Source organism: Eulemur rufifrons, chromosome 1, assembly GCF_041146395.1.
Source record: "Eulemur rufifrons isolate Redbay chromosome 1, OSU_ERuf_1, whole genome shotgun sequence".
Lineage (NCBI taxonomy): Eukaryota > Metazoa > Chordata > Mammalia > Primates > Lemuridae > Eulemur > Eulemur rufifrons.
This window is the reverse complement of record NC_090983.1, coordinates 66867356-66889855: the sequence shown is the minus strand read 5'-3', so window position 1 is coordinate 66889855 and position 22500 is coordinate 66867356. Positions and strand designations below refer to the sequence as shown.

General features: G+C 34.8%; 1 protein-coding gene across 1 annotated transcript in view; it reads right to left on the bottom strand.

Moving 5' to 3' along the window:
- ACVR1C (activin A receptor type 1C) overlaps window positions 1-22500 on the bottom strand; it is a 76749-nt gene that overhangs the window by 23336 nt on the left and 30913 nt on the right. Inside the window, exon 2 of the mRNA XM_069472397.1 lies at window positions 15026-15256. Within this exon, the coding sequence (XP_069328498.1) occupies window positions 15026-15256 (231 nt within the window). The remainder of the gene's footprint in view (window positions 1-15025; window positions 15257-22500) is intronic.

Sequence of the window (22500 nt, the reverse complement as noted above, 5' to 3'; positions counted from 1 at the left end):
CCCATTACCTCCTCACCACTTCCTGTTTCTTGCTTTAGGGAGGCAAACTCTTGAGATGAAAAGAAAAAGATGAGACAATGTGGGCATGGTCTCCATGCTTGCTCCCTTGTTCCTTATCAAAAGTACGAAGAAGTATTGATGTTTATAAGATTTATATGACCTTAAAATTAATTGATTTACGTTCTTTAGCTTATGCTATTAGAAGCAGATAGCTCAGAATTAAGTGGAGGCGTGTACTTGATCAATTGCTTCATATTGACTATTGGCATAACAATCTTTGGTTTTTTTTTTTTTTTTGAGGCAGAGTCTTGCTTTGTTGCCTGGGCCAAAGTGAGTGCCGTGGCCTCAGCCTAGCTCACAGCAACCTCAAACTCCTGGGCTTAAGCGATCCTACTGCCTCAGCCTCCCGGGTAGCTGGGACTACAGGCATGTGCCACCATGGCTGGCTAATTTTTTCTATATATATTTTAGTTGGCCAGATAATTTCTTTCTATTTTTTTTTTTAGTAGAGACGGGGTTTCGCTCTTGCTCAGTCTGGTCTCGAACTCCTGACCTCGAGCGATCCACCCCCCTTGGCCTCCCAGAGTACTAGGATTACAGGCGTGAGCCACCGCGTCCGGCCAGCATAACAATCTTGTAGTATAATATCTACATTTGATTTATAGGCACATTTCTCCAGTATATATGGGGAAAGACTAAAAACAAAGACATTACAATGGAATGATATACAGAAACTGAAAACTGGCTAGACAGCCATTTAGAAACAAATTCAGGCAAAGAAAACAGGTTTTCATCCAAAGTGTATTTTTGTGAAACTTTTCAAGGTTAGTGCTTCCTTCCCAAAAGTCGCTGTAGCAAGTAGCTACAGAAATTCAAAAGGGCCCCAACACGCCTAAAAAACCATAAACTAATTCAGCATTAAAACCATTCCTCCTTCTTTTATTAAGTTTTTTTTCACATGAAAAGATACCATTTTGCAAGGCTTAACTCATGAATGTATAAATATCAAGTCTTCGATGGCTTTTTCACCCACCTTACCCATAAAAAATAAAACATTTCTTTCTCCAGTTTGTGTCTTTGAAATGTTCTCAGTTAATCAACCAACCAAAAGACAACAGTCCTAGAGATACTTTCTGATGGGTCTGTTCCCATGCTGGCACCTGGGAGAAATGCCACCACAGTCGATTGAATGACATGATGATGTTCTTCTGTCCGTCCGCCTACCCTATAAATCTTCTATGACATAGGCCTGTGACTTCAATTAAAGGGTCTTTGTTTAGTTCACAGGTTTCTGAGGGGGGAAAATGGAAATAATATGTATAGCTGAAACAGAAGAGAGAATACATTACCGCTACGACATTCAAGGCTAGCTTGTTAATTAGCTCAATAGGAATAATTTCTTTTGTCAAACAGAGTGACATGCTAAGCAATGAGAAATTTCTCAAATCATCATGATGAACTTTCCTTAACCTGCCACTTCACAGCATCCTTAAATGTGGGTACCACCGTTTCAAACATTTGCTGGATGGTAATGAAAACACATTTCTAGTTGGTTTCTTATTGCTTTACCAAATTGGTTCAAAGACAAGATCCAAATGGATTGCTTTGCATAGCATTGACTGAGAACAATTCTCTATCAGGGATGCCAGAGGAACAGGGCCACATTCTTGTGGAATTTAAGATCCACTAGGTCATACTCGACCCATCTAGAAAACAATTTCAAAGTAACTTCATAAGTAAAAATAGGGAGAAAACGTGAGATGTTCCATTCATGATGAATCAGTCCAACATAAAAGAATATGTAAGTGCACTTTGGCAGGAGTGTGAAGTAGAACAGGCTAAGGAGCTAAGTCACAAACACCGATTTTATTTGGCATTCATTCCCATGGAACTCTGCACTCACTGACGGCAGGCAGATACCCCCTCCACCCTCGGGCTCCCTGACCCCTCCCTGGAGCTTATTCTAGCCTACTATTTATTCACAGTGACCGTTGTAAGTTTCATCAGGAATAATGCAATTACAAGTTAATTTGCTGAGATCTTTCCAACATGCTCCACTAGAGGTTGCAGCAAATGGCCTCCCTTCTGCACACAGTGACAACAATCATGTCAAAAAAGGGTTATTTGTGATCATGATGAACCTTGGGTACTGAACAAAGGGAGAAGATTTCTAATCTAGATATTCAACCAAGCTGTAACAGGGGCAGAAATAACATGCCAATTATTTCTGCCTTTTAACGAAATCAGACAAGCCATTGACTGGCCATTCCATTGTTTGGTGCTCAATCTATTAATGGCTATTTGCATACACTATCTTCATCTGGCCAGACTTCATGATTTTATAGCAAACAGCAAGCACACACAAAAATAATTTCTGGATGGTTCTTCTTGTGCTGCTGATTTGCTGGGAGTATGTGAGGAACATCAAAAGATTGCATATCTTTTATCCATTAGCATCTGAATTTAAGAATAATAACATTTTTTATGCTTCAAGAAAATAGGAATGTTGGATTCAAGAATATAATCATGGACATAAAGGATATGAAGAACTTTCACTCAGGCAGAGGTGAGATTAATAAAATGTAGGAAGGAGAACTTAAATGGGTTCCACAATTATTTTTCCTTAATTTCAGGACATGTACCCAGCAAAAATGCTAATCTCTCAATCTCTGTCACCAAAACACATATTTTCAAATGATACATTTTTGTAAAGAAATTAGATAGTAATTATTCAAGGAATATTTTAGGATTTTTTTCCTTAAGTTAACTCTTTACATGGTAAAAAAATTAAAGTTTCTTGGAAGCAGCACCCAAATCTTATCTCTCTGTTTCCCTAACACATAGCAGAGAGCCTTGTTCAGAGAAGGAACTTAAAATATTGATGAGAAGGGAAAAATACTTCCCTGTCCCAAAGTCTATGCTAGTGTAACCTCTCCCACAGCTAATATATTCATACAAAGCGGCCTGTTCACCTGGAAAAGACTGATGTGGGATAATCACATTTTGACCTAGCTCAATGTACCACACATGATTACACCCCAAAATTATTTGAGTAAAAAGGTAATAGTATTTACATAACTGAGACAGTGGAGCTTATGCAATGTAGAGTCCTCAATTTCGAATTGGTTATAAATTTTGCTTTCAATTTTCCATTCTATCCCTGTGAACAGCATTTCATAATTAATTTAGTGTACTTGTTTCTGGAGACAAGAAATGCTTCCTATATTAAACTGTTAAAGCATAATTCTCACTTTGTAGATGCTTGTATTTCATAGCACTTTACAAAAAATAAAAATCATAGCACCTTTCCCTTTATGGGGGGAAAAAAAGCCTGTCTGGCACACCTGTCGGGCGTGCTCTGACTCTCAGAGAGTGAGCTATAAATGGATTGTCCTTGTGATGGCAGAACAATTCCACAAGAGGACCCGTGAGTATTTCTCAGCATGTACATGTCACCTTATGTCCTCATGATAGCAATGAATTGATGTCTCAGAGGGAAAACCACAAGAAAATTAAGAAATAACAAAGGATTTTTTTAAAGGACTGAAGATAACAAGGCTTTTAAAGTCCTAAAAGAATACATTCACACCATGAATGTGTAATTTTTATAATTATAGCATGTTTTAAAATGATTAATTTGATTCTAATGTTTTGGCAGTTTATCTTCCTTCAGATACAAACCTTGGTTTGGTTTAAAGTCTAATTCAGAGGTGTACCTAACCAATATGCATTATACACCTACCACAACTGGTATAAATAATCAATTTCCCTTTTTCTCTTTACCCAATTGAGAACCAAACAAGAAGGCAGAAATTGCGCTAAAGTTAATAAAGCACCCACATTTTAATGTTGCGCCTGTATTTTCTTAATTAAAACTAATTATTTGAATTAGTGAAAAACATAATAGCATTATCAAAATAGTATATTGAAATCTGGAAGGAAAAATCATAAATTATTACTACACTTACTCATTTAAGAACTGTATGTTTTGGTAGCAAAATGGGAATAAAGATACCTGGAACTTGAAGGTTTTTTGTTGAAGAGTCTATTTCCATATGAAGGGTTGTAATTAGTGCAAGCATGAACTAAATAGCAATTCTTATCAAAATTAACCCTATAAATAACCAGCTTTTCTAGCCCAGATTTCCTGATCTTATCCTGGATGAATTTTCATGGACAATTTTAAAGTACTCCTAATGCTATTTGAAATCACAGTGATTTCTCGGAGCAGGTCTCTAATGTCACCTAGAGTCACCAGAAATCATTTCTGTCACAAACTGAAATGCAACTCAGTCTTGCATGAACCAAGCAACACAATGTGATTCCTTCCCACAGGAAAAAAATATATGTTTTAATATTAAGGAAGAAAAGTAAGGTATAAAATTGTATTCAACTGAACTCAACTATGTTAAAATAGGAAACATATTGAGGTAAGGATAGTGTGAATTCTAGGCTAGTGCATATAAGTTCAATTCATATGGAATGAATGACATGAATAAGAAAAGTCTATGCCCAAAACAGAAGAATCAGTCACTATTCAGCTTCAGCCCACCGCAGGAAGAGGGAGACCTCAGCAATGCTAAATCTTCTGAATTTTCAAGACAGGGCAGGAATCCTGATTTTTATACTGAGATTCTGTCTTATCCATTCAGGCTGCTATAACAAAAAAACATAAACTGGGTAGCTTATAAACAACAGAAATTTATGTCTCACAGTTCTGAAGTCTAGAAAGTCCAAGATTAAGGTGCCAGCAGAAGCCACTCTGCTGAGGGCCTGCTTTCTGGTCCCTACCTGGCTGCTTTTTGTCATGTCCTCACATGGTGGAGCAAATGAGCTTCCTTGTGATTTTTTAAATAAGGCCATTGATCTCATCCAGGAAGGCTCCTCTCAAAATTCTCCCCCACTCTAAGAAACCCCTACAGGATCACAATTTTATCCCTTCCCCCAGGGCAAACATTATCTTGATCTGAGAAATAATCATTTCTTTGCCTTTTAAAAAATAGTTTTATCATCATCCTTGATCATTTTCTTAACTTGGGTAAACTTGAACTGTGGTTCCCAGAATCTCACTTCCTACATGGTTCCAGGTCAAAGGTGGGATAATTACATACATGCTCATGGCTGAGATTGGCTTGTCATTTTGCTTTTTTATACTGTCTTTTTTGGGATTTTGATATCAAGGTTATTCATAAAATGAGTTTCTTCCTTAGCTATGCTTTGGAAGAGTTTGTGTAAGAATTATCTGTTCTTGGGCTTTGAAATTTTGGGAGTATTTTTTACTGCCCATTTTAGAACCACTGATTCAAATTCTTTAATGCCACAAGACTCTTCGGGTTTGGTAAATTGTAATTTCCTAGAAATTAGGTTGTTCATAAATCATATTGTTTCAATCTTGTATATTCTAATTTTTTAATCTACTGTGCTATCGATTACCAAGACAGTGGTATAGTAAAATCTCCCTCTGAGATTGTGGACTTCTCTATTTAGCCTTATAGATCTGTAAATATTTCTTCATTTTTGAGACCATGTTCTGAAGCACACGCAAATTTAAATTTATTAAGAATCCCTGGTAAATTAAAACTTCAATCATTATAAAGTGACCCTTTTAAATTCTAGTAATATTTTTGGATTAAATTTTATTTTGTTTTCTATTATATTAAGTAAACTAACACTTTTGTTTAATATAGTCATGGTATATCTTTTCCGTCACAATAATTTCAACAATTCTATAAACTTTCATTTTGGATATGTTTTTAAACATATAATCAGATTTGTTTTCTCCCATTTGATAATCTTTGTTTTTAACTGGAATGCTTAGTCTATTTACATTAAATTATTGACATTAAATAATTACTGATATGTTTGGATACTTTCTTTTTGTTACATCTATTGTGTGCTTCCTTTTCTCTTGTTTCTTGACTTCTTTTGGATTGTTTTTATTATTCTATGTTTCCCTATTGGAGATTACATAGAATATACTCACTTTCCATTCTTTTTGAACTAACATAAAAAAGGCAACAGACACATTTTAAAGTGTAATGCTTACCAATATCTTTATCCTTCTCCTAGACAGAATAAGACCCTTAGAACATTTTAACTTCATTCACCCCTTTCCTTACATATACAGTATACTATTCTTAAACTGAATGCTCATTTGATATTGGTTTTTTTAATGCACCAAAAGTAATTTAGTTTTTTTAATTTTTTATGTTTCAAATACATCTTTACCTTTATTATTATTTTAATTTTTTAAATTTCAACATATTACAAGGGTACAAATGTTTAGATTAGATATATTGCCTTTGCGCCACCCCAGTCAAAGCCCTACAGGATGACTGTCATTGTGGATTAATGATCTGTAGAATTAGTCACATATTTATCATTTTTCTTGCTTTTCATTCCTTCTTACATGTCAGAACATTGGTGTTACTTTCTTTCTGCTCAAAGTACATCCTTTAGAATTTCCACTATCAAGGGGTCACTAATGGCAAACTCACTCTATTTCTGTTACTTTGCAAATGTTTTTTTCTCACCCTCATTCTGTAAAGATATTTTTTGCTGGATATAGAATTCTGTGTTACCGATTATTTTCTTTCAGAATATTGAAGATATAATTCCACTTTTTCTCTTTTCATTGTTTTGCTCTTGAGAAGACAACATCAATCCTACTATAGCCCCTTTGAATTTAATTTACCTTTTTTCTCTGTCAACTATTAGGATTTCCTTTTGTTTTTGGTGTTCTGTAGTTTTTTGATGATGTGTCAAGGTTTGGCTTTTTTTCATTTGTCTTCTTGATATTCATTGAATTTCTTAGATTTGTGGACTGGTATCCTTCCTCAATTCTGGAAAATTCTGAGTTGGTATCTCTGCAGATACTACTTTAGCCTGATTTTTTTCTCTTTTTTCTCTTTTGTAACACTATATAAAAGCACATGTTAAAACCTCTTATACTTATCTCTATTTGCCATCCTCTCTTTCATATTTTCCATTTGTATTCTCCATGCACTACATACAAAATTATTTCTTCTGATCTGTATTTAAGATCCCTAATTCTCTCTTCTATTGTTTTTATACCAATTATTCTTAAACCTTAAGTTTTTTCAATTTAGTTATTGTATTTTTAATTATAGAAAGTTCTTTTGTTATTGTCCAAATCTGCTAGGTCACTTTTTTATAGTTTCCTATTCTCTGAAAATATTTTCAAACTTACCTTTTATTTTTTCTGTTTGATAAATCTAATATATGAAACCATCTGTTTCTGGCCTGTGCTCTTTTCTGTTGTTCTTATTCATGCTGTCTTGCATCCTTATGTGCTTGGTTATTTCTTACTATGAACTTATGTCCTTTAAAAAGTGTTTGTTGTGTCTATTTAAGACCCAAAATTAAAGTGCCTTCCTCCAGAGAGAGTCTGTACTTTTTTCTGCCAGGCATCTGGGGTCACTAATAGTTTGGGACTACCTTACATTAAAGAAAGTTTTTATCTGGAGAGTCCTGAACCACTCAAGAGGCAGAAACTCAATCCTAACCCTTGCATGACAACTAGGTCATGTTCACAGCTTCTCAAGAACAAGTTGTTGCAGTTGTTTGTTTGTTTATTATTGTTTTTTGTTCTTTTTTTCCTGCTCTGCTTGGTAATAAGCCCTAACCTCATATCTGAGGTTAGAAGAACATGGGTTTATATCTGGTTTAAACTTGCAATAAGGAAAAAGACCTTTGGTATCTCAGTTAAACATAGGGGGTTTCTATTAGAGGACCTAATTTGAGGAACCTGTTGTTTCTTGACTTTTATCTCCCTTGAAACTTGAGCCCCATAAGAACAAAACTCAATATTTGCCTCATTAGTAAAAACAGACACACAATAAAAACTATCAGAAAGTTAAATAATAACGTCTTAAAGAATACTCACAAACAAGAAATATGGAAGTAGACTGGTGACATTGTTGAGTTCCTTTATTAGCAAACAATAGAACCTGACTACTTCCAGATTTCTTTTCGTGTGAGTCAGTGAATTGCCTTATTGTTTAAGACATTATTATTGAAGATTCTCATACTTTTATTTGAAAACATCCTGACTGATACATCACTCTTTTTAACTTTCACCAGTGGGTGGGGGAAAAAAATGGCATGCTAGGTATTAGTTAGGTTGAACATCTTTTCAGTATTTGACCACTTTGGATTTTCTCTTCTGTATAATTTGTGTGTCTTTTGCCCATTTTTCATTTAGCACCTCTGCTTTTCTCCTCTCTCTTTCTCTCTCTCTCTCTTCTTTAATCTCTCTCTCTCTCCCAAACCCTCTCTTGCCATGCACACACACTCACACACACAGGAGCTCTTTATCTCTTAGTTACCTTTTTTCAGTCATATATGCAACAATTATTTCTACCCAGTGTTTAATTTTTCTTTTGGTTTTATTTATGTTATCTTTTATCATTCATTTTTATTTTAGATTTCATGTAGTCAATTATATTTGTCTTTTCTTTTTATAGCAGTTGGGTTTCCTGTCTTATTTAAGAACAGCTTCCATACTATAAAGTCATAAAAATCTTTTTTTCTAAATTTTCCTCTGACATTTAAATTGTTTTATATTTCACAATTAGATATTTAATCAAGCTGTAATTTATTTTTGTATATGATATGACACTGTGGTACAGCCTTGTTTTCTTCCAGATGGATAGATAATTATGCCAGCATCATTTCAAAAATAAACCCTCCCAGAATTTCCATTTTTGCCAAGTTACACTTTAGATGTCCACAGAAACCCTTCCTGGTACAGTTACACATAAAAAATGCTGAATAAAATATAAATTGAAAAACATTTTTTTCTATTTTATGATTAAGCTGGTTGGAAAATAAATTAATTGTTCAGCAGACAAAAATAAAGTGCAAATCCAGAGAGATGCTTGAGCACTGGGGCTGCTTTGACCCTGGAGGCATCTGCCATTCTTGGTGGTGAACTGCAGAGTTTACCAGACACAAGGTCAGAAAACGAAACATGGTTGGGAAAACAGTGAAAGGTCAGATCAGAGATCTTTGCATAAATGAGGCAACTATGAATGGCATTACCGTGAAAACAAAACAACACAAAACAAAACAAAAAAATGTTTCACAGAGAAAGACAGGGTGTATAGCTGATTTGTCTCAACTTTGACTTTGGTTAGAGCAGAGAAGAGAAGGAAAAAAAATCTGAGAGTTCCTGACCACAATTGTGTACCCCTATAAGCAAGCTTAGAATAAAAATTCACTGCATATGTTGGCCCCCAAAACCTAGTCAAATGAATGGGTTTGGGTTGGTAGTACCTCCCAGATACCTGGCAGAAGCTAATGTAAATCTTCTTTGGAGGAATGAATTTTAAATACAGGCTTCAAAAGTTTCCTCCAGATAGGTTCCCAAAAACATGAGCTCACAATCAAAATTTACAAAATACATAAGAAAAGAAGCCACCAAGTATATGAGTCAGCAGAATCAAAAACAGCAGAATCAAGCCCACAGTAGCTACAGATATTGAAATTATTAAAGATTCAAAGATTAGAAAATGTAGAAAAGGGAGCTTAAGAGACATATTGCATAGAGAAAGAAGGTCACAGTTACACCAAATCGGTTCAGGAACTATGAACAAATTGATGGGAACTGACTAGAGGGCTCCACAGACAGATCCATTTTAAAGGCACACACCTACTGGAGGGGGGAGTCATGAGCTCTATTCAAGACATAAATTTTGTCACAAAGAAACAAAGCAAGTGCCCAGTCATTACAAACAGGATATGAAGACAGAAGGCAGCCAGCTAAAACATGACAAGACTAAATTACTGCGCTTAATTCAAATCAGCTATGCAGAAATGGACCTATCATCTGGGGTGACAGATGAAAAAGTCAGAGAGGCAAAGATCCACTTGGCTTTCAGCTGGAACTGAAATGAAGGGAAGTCTCAGATTTTGTTCAACCTCTTCTGGTCACCTCCTGACCCTTCTTCTTCTGTTTTGCCCGTGAACATGATGCAGACTATTTAATACTGTAGAAATGTTACACTGTCTGCTTTTCAGAGTGTCTTTATATAGTTCACAGTTTGTGATCACATTTGAAATTAACAAATCTCTAATAAGCAGAGCAGGAGATATCAATGACACTCACTGATGACAGAGAAACAGTGGAGGTATTGGCACTGGCTGTGACAGCACTCAGCCTTCAGGTCCCCAACTCTTCTCCAAACAGCTGCTATTTCAAATATGGATAATAATCATTTAGTGCTGCCTCACAGAGAACAACCCCACACACGATGACTACATGTACACTCCTATTCAATTTAATGCCCATTTACTGTACAATGTCATTAAAAGAGAGAAATTCTTAGTTTAAGTAAAGAAGTTTGAATTCAAAGAAATGTCAATATAGCATTTCTTGTAGACACATTAATTAGTGGCCAGACAACACATATATTCCTTATAATAGGTAACATTTAAAAACTAATTAACGTAATCCATCCTATCAACAGACTAAAGAAGAAAACTTACATGATAATTTTAATAAATTCACAAAAGTACTTAAAACTTTACTATTCATTCATGATTAAAACTAAAACTTTCACCAAACTAGGAATAAAAGTAAATTTCCTCAACTGATAACAGGCATCTGCAAAAAAACCTACAGTTAACATCATACTTAATGGCAAAAGAATGAATGCATTCCCCCTAGAACCAGGAAACAGGCAAGGATCTTCACTCCCCAATCCTATTTACCATTATATTGGAGGTCCCAGACAGTGAAAAAGGCAAGAATAAGAAGTAAAATGCCTACAGATCAGCATGGAAGATATGAAATCTTCTGTATTCACAGATTAGATGATTGTGTATGTAGAAAATGCCAAACAATATTTTTTTAAAGCTACTAGAACTAACGTAAGTTATTTTTACAAGCTTGTAGGATGAAAGGTCACCACACAAAATTAATTTAATTTTCACATACTAGCAATTAACATTTAAAAATTCAGATAGTGAAATTACCATTCACAATAGCATCCACAACCATGCAGTACTCAGAGATAAAGTCAACAAAGTATGTATAAGACCTGCTCTCTGATAACTACAAAATACTGGTAAGAGTAACTGAAGAATAACTAAATAAGTGGGAAAACATACCATGTTTATGGATTAAAAGTTCAATATTGTTAAGATGACTATTCTCCCCAAATTATTCTATATATTCAACTCAATCCAATGAAAATCTCAACATGTGTTTTTGTAGGAATTGTCAAGCCAACTCTAAAACTTCAATGAAAATACAAAGGACTTATAATAGGTAAATAAATTTGAAAAGGAACAAAGTTGGAGGGATCACAGACCTGTTTGCAATACTTACTATAAAGCTACAATAATCAGGATAGTCTGATAGTGGCATAAGACATATAGAACAAGTGAACAGAATAAAGAGGCAAGGAATATACCCACATATATATGGTCACTTTATTTTCAACCAAAGTAATTTAAATGGGGAAAGGATAGACTTTTCAACAAATGATGTTGAAACAATTTCATATCTATATGGAAAAATAAAACTCCATCTTGACCTCACATAATAACACAAATTAAGTTGAAACTGAAGATGATGTAAATGTTAAAACTGAAATGTTAAAACTTCTAGAAGAAAACATAAAAGAAAATATGTATAACCTTTGGGTAGATAAAAATTTCTCAGGACATGAAACTAGTAAACCTAATAATAATAACAAAAGATAAATCAGACAAAAATTTCATAAATCAAGTTTTTAAGCTCCTGCTCTGTGAAAAACACCTTAAAGAGAACAAAATGACAATGCACAGAATAGGAAAATAGTCACAATACCTATATCTGATCATGGACTTACATTTAGAATAGATGAAGAACTCTTAAAATTCAACCATAAGAAGTTAAGTAACCCAATTTTTAATAGACAGTTGAAAAGACAGTTTACAAAGGTAGATAAACAAATAACTAATAAGCACATGAAAAAATAATTTCATATTATTAGTCATTGTCAAATGAAAACCACAATAAAATACCATTACACAACCACTTGAATGGCTAAACTTCAAAGGACTGATTATACCAAGAGTTGGCAAGAGTACAGACCAACTGAAACTATCATACATTTCTGCTGGGGATGTAAAATGATACAAGCAATCTGAAAACTATTTGGGAGATCATATTTATAAAGTTAAACATACACTTCTTATATGACACTGCAAATCCACTTATGGGTATTTTCCAAAAGAAATAAAAACATATATCCAAAGACATGTACATGAATGTTCATAGCACTTTGAATAGTAGTCTGTCCCCAAATGGAAACAACCTGAATGCACATCAATGAATGAATACATTTTTAAAAGTTGTAGCATATCCACACAATGGGATATTATTCAGTAATAAAAAGGAGTAAATTACTGATATATCCAACAACATGAATGAATCAATGCTGAGTTAAGGAAGTCAAACCTCTCCAAAAATGTGCTCCATAATGACTTTTTTAATGTGAAACTCTACAAAAATAAATCTAATCTACAGTGATAGAAAACAGATCAGTTGTCTAGCCCTAGTGGAAGTGGAGATTGACTGAAAACATTTTGAGATAACAGAAATGTGGTTGTGGTTAAGTGGGCATATGTATGTATTGAAACTCATCATTAAAACCATATACTTACAATGTGTGCGTTTTGAAATGAATACTGCACATCACATGTCTTGAAACATCACTATGTATCCCATAAATAGGTACTATTATTATGTGTCAATTATTATGTGTGAAAACAGAATGTCTTTAGACATTACCAAATGTTCATGGGGGGGAAAATCCCCCCCAATTGAAAACCACTGCATACTCTGCCAGGCTGTTGTGGTACACAGTGCGCGTTATGGGGTATAGAGAAAACCTGCCAATTCAGACTGTAATGGGGGAGCTGAGAGAAATGAAAGAGCCCTGTGTCCCTGGAAGTTTACTGTAGAAGCTCAGGACAGAAGCTCAGTCCCTCAGGTCCAATGCCAGCTGCCTGCATTGTGCTCCATCTTCCTGACTAGGGTTTCAGCAGCTATGCTCCCACTGCATATCACAATTATTCCCAATAAAGCTACTAGTTTCTTGTAAAAAATAAGTAAAACAAAATAAAATAAAATGTGTGCATTTTATTATATTTAAATTGTACCTCAATAAAGTTAATTTTCTGAAAAAGAAAAACTGGTTCCTGACTGAACTTGAGGATAGAACATAGGCTTCTCAGTATTTAGGCAGAGTTTATAGTTGGGCAGGAAAGACCTGCATTCTAGCTGCACTAAGGACCTTTAATTTGCCCGTTGCATATGAAGCATCTTGTCCTCCAAGACCTTTTGTTATAGTCAAAGAATGTGATCTTGTAGATAATTCCCTATTGAGAAGATACATTATAGAGGTCCCTGCTATAGCAAATGAGGAGTCGTCCCTCTCCACCTCATTAATCTTTTTTATTTGGCCATGGGTAAGTAAGACCAGCATCAAATATAAGGAGCCTTCACTTTAAAGTGTCTCTGGTGCACAGACAAACTTGAAGCGAAAACATAAGGAAAGAAAAGTGTACATAATAGATCCCAGGTTACCACCAAAGCAAGGAAGGCAATTGAATTTGGGATAGACTAAGTGGTCTAAAAATCAAGACTGTAAGTAGCTTTAGGGAATGAAATAAGCCAAGTATAGCTTTTGAGGTTGCACTATATAAGATAATGCCTTAGAATAATGTTTTCCAAAGAGTAGGACAAGTATTAGTCATGGTACATGAAATGATTTGAAGGGTTTTTGAGATGAATTGGGGTGGTAAACTAACATGATACTACATAACATTGAATCATATAATGGTTCCTTCTCTAATTCTCTTAGTTTTTCTGATTTTGTATCAAAAAGTCTCATTTCCTGCTACTATGTCTTTAACACTTCTTTTTTTCTCTTCTAAACAAAGAGAAAATGCAAAATGCCTAACTGGAGTGCAGTAGTATTGCTTTCTTATTTGTTTAGATCATTATTTTCTATTTATGGCAAAGTAAACCTGCTTTTAAATTTGTGGTAATGATACTGTTTCTATAAAATAAATGTTTTTCAGTTAAAAAAAAGGTAGTTTATTAAAATAAGTAAAAAAATACTATAGTGGCATATTAATATGGTGGTATATGAATACCTAAGATTGGACAACAGTGCCTTAAAAGGTTAACTTCATATACATATAGGAGTTTGGTCAAAAAAAAAGGAAGGTTAACTCGTAAGGAAGAGTATGTATCTATATATAAATATGAATGTATCAATAAGCATTATCACTCTATTAGAAATATTAAATAAAACTTACTAGCAGGATAATTTCCATATCATAAGCTAGTTTTTAATTCAGAATTACATGCCCCTGAATATCTCCTAAACTTTCAGATGCCAGATGCTGATAAAAGGCCAGATTAGGATATTTCGCATCTTATAAATTGGGATAAAGCACTATAAAATTGAGCTAATGGCAGAAATATATCTGAAAAATAATGAAGGGTCAAATTTCATTCCACTTCTATCTCTCTGATGAGTGCTTTCACTTGAGTGTGAGTATATGAAGAAGATATGCAGAAGGTATCCACGAAAAAAAGATTCTGAAAAAAAAAACATTGTGTCCCCATAAAAGCTGGCAATCTCCTATTTTTTGTTTTGCTCTTTTATTCTTGGTATTCATCCTACTTTCTTTCCTTTAAAAGAATCCATGAAAATTTACATTTCACTTTAGGTCCATTAATCACTTCAAAAAATACAATTCACATGGACAAATTTCTTCAAAATTGTTATGCTGTTGTCAATGTTTTGACAGTGCTGTGCAATTTTTTTAAAAAAAATCAACCTCAGCTAGACTCTAGAGAATTTTACCCATCAAAATGAAAAAAAGAACTGTAAAACAGATTTTCTTATTTAAAGAAATATAAGACAGTTTGATTTCTACCATGCTTATAGTTTCCCAAGAGTAAAATTAAATTTGGAATGAGCAAAGATAAACCTCTTACCTGTTGGAAGGTGCAGTGTTATGTTGTTGCAAAAATCTGTGAAGCAGCATTCAGTTTTGGTAACATTGTTGGAACTATGACAGAAGACTTGAGCATTTAATTCTGGGAGGGAGACACAGGATTTGATCACCTGTTCTTTTCCATTGGTTAGCATAACTGATGCCCAACATGCTCCTTCTGTTTGGCAGGTAAAGTTTGAAGAATCACACAAAAGACACACACACTTCAATCCTGGAAAGAGTAAGGCAAAAAGCTTTAAAATACAAAAGATATCATGCAAACTTATTTCATAATACTTGAGAATAGAAATTCAATCTTAATGAAAATTGGAAAAGGGTTTAAATAAACAGCACTTGATAAACACATGCTAATCCTCTTACTCCCTCTCAGTCATGTGTTTCACTAAATAGCCTGCGCAATTATCATTTACTATTGCTAGTATTTTTGTGAATTTATTCAGTTGCTACCTATATTTTAAAATATTTTCCTCACCCATACTCCAAATCCCTCCTTCTTAAGCTCAATCAGTTCATTTCTAATTCAATAGCTCCTATGAAATGCTAGGAAGGAGTATCACAGCAACCAAGGGGAGCTGTCCAGCATCACTTGTAGAACATTAAAGTGCGGTTATGGCAGCTGTGTAACCAACCTAGTGTGTTCTGTTCATGCACCCTTCTTCCTCTAAACTTTTAAGTGAATGAGCTAAACACAAAACTAACCGTAGGTATATATGTCTCTAAAAAATAGTTGTGAGTCTTTATTTTCTGTGATATTATAACATTATTGTTATTGTTATAGTTCCTTTAAGGCATTCATGAGCCATTATACTTTCCCCTCTTCACTAAGGAACATAGAATGAGAGCCATTGGAATAGGTACCATGACCTTCAGGCAATTTTCTTTCAAGCACAAATCTATTCCATAAAACAAAGCATACCAATAATAGAATTTAATATATCTATGCCAATAAACTTTGAAAAATTATACTTTGCTAAATTAATCTGTTCACTTACACATATCTCCCCAAAATTCCCCACTTACTACACACACACACACCACTGCACACTAACTCACATCTTCAAAATAGGGTAGTATTTCTCTGTTTTGATGTAAAATATTTGTCAGCATTAAGAATCCAATGATTGTGAGCAATTTATTCAGATTTCATTTAATTACATTGTTTCTAAATAGTACAATGCTAAATAAGCTTTTTGTACTATTACTTTAACAAAATTTTCATTAATTCATAACTGCTCCCCCATAATTATCTGAATGTTCAAAATGTTACCATACAATCATTGCTACTAAAATTAAAGTCTTTAAATTGGTAATCACTAAAATTGGGGCTCATTTTATACCCATAAAATATTTGCTACAAAAATGGCAACTGTTGCTCAATTTAAATACCATTATAGGAGCAAAAATGGGTAATATTTTTATATTGCTAGGTAGTAAGAAAGCACAAATTACATATCAGTGAGATAGAAATTATTCTCTTCTTTTGATAGTTTTTCTTGACTGGTGAAATACCATTCCTATAAACATTTTATTAATCTGATCTAAGGGAAATGCAATCCTAAAATAAAATATAATTTTGTTATCAACATTGGACATACATAATAGCTCACCTTCCTATTTATTCCAGTGGTTATCAACATAAATAAACACACTCTTTCATCAATAATTATGTGCTACAGTAGAACCATATATTCTAGGTTGATTGGGATTCCATAGAGGTAGATATATAAAATCTAAGGATTTAGAAAACATTTTAGGACACTTTCTTTGCATAAAAGAGAGCTCATACAGCCAGTATCCATTCACCCAAGTGTCTTCCCACAAGAGAATCTATCTAGCATTTTCCAAGTCCATCTGACAAAGGCCTTTAAATCCTGGTTATACTAGTTTTGTAATCTTAGTACTACTTGGCCCCTCTGTGCCTCCATTTCCTTATATAAAAGGTAAGAATATTAATAATATACCTCCTCATAGTGTTATAGAGACTTAACTAGTTAATTTATGTCAAGCTCTTAGAGTGTAAGGGCCTAGACCAATATCTGGCACATAGGAAGTACTATATGAACATCAGGGACTATCTCTCTTACTACCAGAGGAGGTAATGCTAGTTGCCTTATGCAAACAATCGAAATACATTTGTAACCCACAGAGGATAGCTTTTGAACTAGAGTGTAAAAACCATTTAAAAGATATAACAAAGAAATGCACCTCTTTCTGCTCTGCCAAGAATGTTTTGAATGCCCACATTATTTTAATGGTCCAGGCTAGAGTCTACACAGTCACATAGCAGGTGGTGTCTGGCAATGGTCCAGACAAAGAATTCAGGAAAAGATGATGATCCCAGTCCTCGCTCTGTCACTAACTTGCTGCTTGACTTCAGAGAAGACATTTAACCTTACAGACCTTCACTGTCTTCCCCTGAAAATGGAAAATGAACTGGCATAGTGGTAGTGGGTCCAGAAATCTTAGTTTCATATGCCACCAACATTTTACGACGGTATGAATTTGTGACTTACAGATATCTACAATTACAAAATATGGAAAACTCACTTAACAATTATTTAATAAAAATCTTGCCCCACTGTGGCTATTCTTCACCCTCATATTTTAAGAGGATAAAGGTCAGAAGAAGAGTAACTTTCCTGACACAAAGTCCCAAACCTTTTATCACTGGACTTCTCATCAAAGTCTCTTCAAATGTTCTATTTCCAAGAGAAGCTTAGCCAGGAAATCAAGGCAACTAAGGAATATGGCTTCACTGAGTGAAGGCAACCATCAAGTACTCAACAATCAAACATACATTAATTTCGTGTGCGTTCATCATCACATACAATTCCCAGTGCAAGGGTAGGAGATAGTTGAAACTATGTTTATTTTATAGATTACAAAATGAGGCTCAAAAAGATCAAGTGATTCACTTAATGTAACAGCCTCTGGACTACTCATGCAACATTGTTTCTATCCTACCAAAGCTGCTGTTAAGAAAAAAAAAAAAAAGATGGGTACAGAAAGCATTCTCCCACCCACTAATTTATAGCAATTGTGAATAAAATATAATTCTAATACAGCAGAAATTAATAATTAACAATTGAGATTTAGATCTGTATTGTCCTAATAAGCTTTAAAACACAGTTGCTATTTTTTAAACAAATTCTACCTACCTATATTTTAAGGAGACAGGTGGTCAAATAAAAGTCAATACCACGTGCCTTGCATCTAGAATAAATAGTGTTCCCTTTCAGCTTATCTAAATTCTATATTAAGTAAGCCTCTAAGTACCTTGCCTGATACTTTGTCTTTGAAGCACTATGGCTCCTTATAAAAATGATTACATAATAGCTCTTATCAAGGAATAATGTGGATACTCACCTAATGTTTAACAAGCTATAAAAATTTCCTTCAGTTTAAAGTAAAAGGTACCAATCAGAAGAAAAATATAGATCTAGGTGATACAGTTAAGATAGAAAATGACACCTTACTTTAAATCCTGGACGACGGAAAACACTGACAAAGTTGAGGATTTGTTAATGATAATGGCTTGAAACATCTGCTAAATGTGCCCACTTATTCCAGGTCAACTGGCAGTACTATAGCACTGACAGAGAACAAACAGCAATCTAAACAGGACCTAAGATGTATAAGTAACATATGACATATTCAGTCTCTCATTTTTCATTTCCCACCAGTCCACTATATCATCACATTTGACATATAATTAAACTATATTTATATCAACCATCCTCAACATGGAACCTTTGTGCTGCCAATTAAAATATAAGTTGCCATTGGTGATTAGACTTATGCTTTTATATTTTGGGTTTTAAAAAAGAAACCTGATGTTACTTGAGTCAATTATGCTAGAATATACTAGAATATTCCATGACAGGATAAATCTGGTTGTTAGCAGACAGTAGTCCTGCCTTATGTTTCTTTATTTTATACTTTCCCATTACAATGTACTTGAGTCATATGGAAAGGGACAGCAAATGAGGTTGAAGAGGGAGGCAATTACCCATAATAAGAAGGTCTATTAGGTTTTTCCACATAAGGAAGATTGCACTTTTCTTCTGTCCCCCCCACCTCTTTAATTATCCCCTTTCCCCACCTTTGCCAATTAGTCTGTAAAAGGCAAGACATCTGTTACCCACAAGACATCTGTTACCTACATCCACCAAAGGATGTGCACATTCCTAACCAACCAGAAAATAAATTTCTATCCATATCTACATGTGATGGCTAGCACACCCTGGTGTCCACAAATGTAAAAACCATCAGACCACAAAAAAACAAAAGAACTAAATTTACAGATTTGCATTTATGTGCTATTCTTATTTAACAGCCAAATATTTGCTTGTTTTGGCAAATATTAGTTGCTTTGAATTAGATACTATTTTCAATAGGTTGGTTACATATTACCTAGGTTTCTCATATTTGGGGTCTATAGGCTAAAATTGGCCAGTGCTTAACATAAACATCTGACACATGCCCTTTTTTCTTTTTCAGATATTAGTTCACTCTATGCAATTTCTCTAATTTTAGACCAGACTATGAAACACAAAAAGTTTTTCTTAATTCAGAAAACTGTCTCAGATTTGACCTGCTGAATATGTAATCTTTTCAGCATTTGCAGGCTTCTGAGTTAACAAAGAAAACAATTCAAGCTTTTCAGTGTGCTGAATATGAAAAGTATGGCAACAGGAAAGAAGCCAGGAAAACTAGCACTTAGCGAATCTGAGGGAAAGCCAGACAGGGTCAAAGACGACCAGGCAAAGATCTATCTTCCCTTTCTATTCCTTGTCAAAATTTCATTTTCTTGTCATGTGGTCATTTCAAAGCATTTGCCCTTCTTAATGGTAAAGGAAAATACAAGAGAGGAAGAAAATAACAATTAATAAAAATATCGGCAATACAAATGCAAACTTTCAGACAATTGAGCCTTCAATAAAGATTCAGCTAGTAGAAATACTATTTGCCAGGCTGTATCCAAGAAAATTGAGAACTCCAAAAGTATGGGAATACACCCAGCACAAAGGAAAATTGTTCCTTTGTGTGTGCGGTGGCAATTACATTGTCTGCTCAAGAAAGGCCTCATCCTTACAGCTGAGAAGGAATGGATCTGCCCTACCAGCAGGAATTCCATCCAGGAAAACTGCTCTTGAACTTCAGCTGTAGACATAAATTTAGGAAGAGTCCAGCACATTTTAAATTACTGTACTAACCATTGGGAATTTTCTCGGTCCAAAGGCAGCACTGACTGAAACTGAAAATCTCAGCTCCACCACAAACCACCTTTTAGATGTGTTCTTCGATCTCTCCAAATCTTAGACTCCTCATCTGAAAAATGATGAGGTCAGAAAGTAGATCAGGAGATTTCTAAGGACTCCTCCAGTTTTATAGCCCTCTGCTGCTCTGAGCTTGTATCACGATTCTCAGTACAAATAATTTAAAGATTATCTATGATAGATAAAAAAGAAAGCTGGAGTTGGAAATATGAGCACCCACAGGATATGTCTGTACCCCGAGTTTCACACACTGATATTTCAGTGGGTGAAAGGATCCTATTGACTTATAAACCAGCATAACCTCTCCAGTCAATATTAAAGATCATTTATCTTGTCCTATGTTTATCATATGAGCATGAAATATTAATATCAGCATGAAATTTGGGGCAAATGGAGGGAAAGTGATGGAAGCCTGAAAATGTTCTCAGCCTCTCTGAATTACATTAGACACTCAGAGACTGTTGCCTAATCCCTCAAACATAGTAGACACACGATCTCAGAAATGGCACACAAGACCAAAAATGACTCAGAAGAGCTCCATACTTTAGCAATGTCATTCATTACTAAGTAGAAATGAAAGTGTTTCCTACTAATGTTTAAATGGCTGACAAAACATTGAGTCTAAAACTGGCTAAAATGATGTTATTTGTTTACATATAGCTTCAAGATTGTGAATAAATACAGAAAGGATATGTATGATGGCATAAAGCTTTTAGTGCAATTCAGAAACATTTTAACTGAGAAATATTATCAGTTTAACATTTTTGCTTAACAGCATAGTTATTACCTGAAAGATTCACTTTTCAAAGAAGGTCTTTTCCAAAAATACTATTAATAACATTAGCTCCTAAGCTCCTATAGAATGGGACAAATATAAGTCAAACATAAAGGGATATGACTTAATCTAAAATGGTTGATGGCAAAGTTATTTGTGTGGATTCTCTTAAAACATCCCCTTGAAAGGATGAAAATGCAGAAGAATTCTTAGATAGCAAAATGACAGCCTTCTCCTTCCTGTCTTTGGAAGTCAAGGTATCAGTGAACAATAGGCTAGCAGGGATGGCGGTCGTGTGATAACTGCTTTGGGTACAGTGCAGCATCTCCTAGTCTAAATCTTTGTTGCCTTAGGGAAGACACAGACTGACTGGAGTGCCCTGATCAAATTTAGACTTTGTAGCCATGAAGGAAGAAAAGGACCCTATCTGAGGTCTCCCATGTGAAAGCATCGTGTCAAAGAAAAGAGTATTTCTAATCACAGGACAGATTTCCTCTACCACTTTCCCATATAATTCTTACTTAATTTGAAAAGTTATTTTCTTACACTTGGCAGCCTAAATGGTTCCTCGTCAAACTGTTCCCTCAGTCTTGGGTTTCTTTTTATTTTGTTTTTTATTTGTTTGCTTGTTTGTTTGTTTGTTGAGACAGGGTCTCGCTCTGTTGCCCAGGCTAGAGTACAGTGGTGTCATCATGTTCTCACTTCAGCCTCCAACTCCTGGGCTCAAGTGATCCTCCTGCCTCAGCCTCCCAAGTTGCTGGGATGACAAGCACGCACCACCAAACCTAATTTTTTATTTTTTTGTAGAGACATAGTCTAGCTATTACCCAAGTTGGTCTTGAACACTTGAGCTCAAGTGATCCTCCTGCCTTGGCCTCCCAAAATGCTAGGATTACAGCCATGAGCCACTGTGCTCAGCCAAGGGGTTTTTTTTTTTTATTTTTTGTTTGTTTGCTTGTTTCAATTTATTGTCTTCTGCTTAGGAGAATAACAATGCTCAATGGATTCTGACTACATTTAGAACAAAGTAAAATCCCCAATCGTTATTATGACCTGATAGGCTAATAGTCTGGGCTCTGCCCACCTCTGGACTCTCATCTCTCATTAACAGCCCTCCAGACTACTGGTCTCCTTTTTATAGCTCTAATATTACAACTTCTTTCCCACCTCACAGCCTTTGCTCTTGTTGTTCCCTTTGCCTGTAGTGCTGTTCCCTTTATTTTAATTCTTCAGGTTTCAGCTCAAATGTCACCAGCTCAGAGAAATCTTTTTTTTTTTTTTTTTTTTTTTTTTTTTTTTGTTGAGACAGAGTCTCACTCTGTTGCCCAGGCTAGAGTGAGTGCCGTGGCGTCAGCTTAGCTCACAGCAACCTCAGACTCCTCGGCTTAAGCGATCCTACTG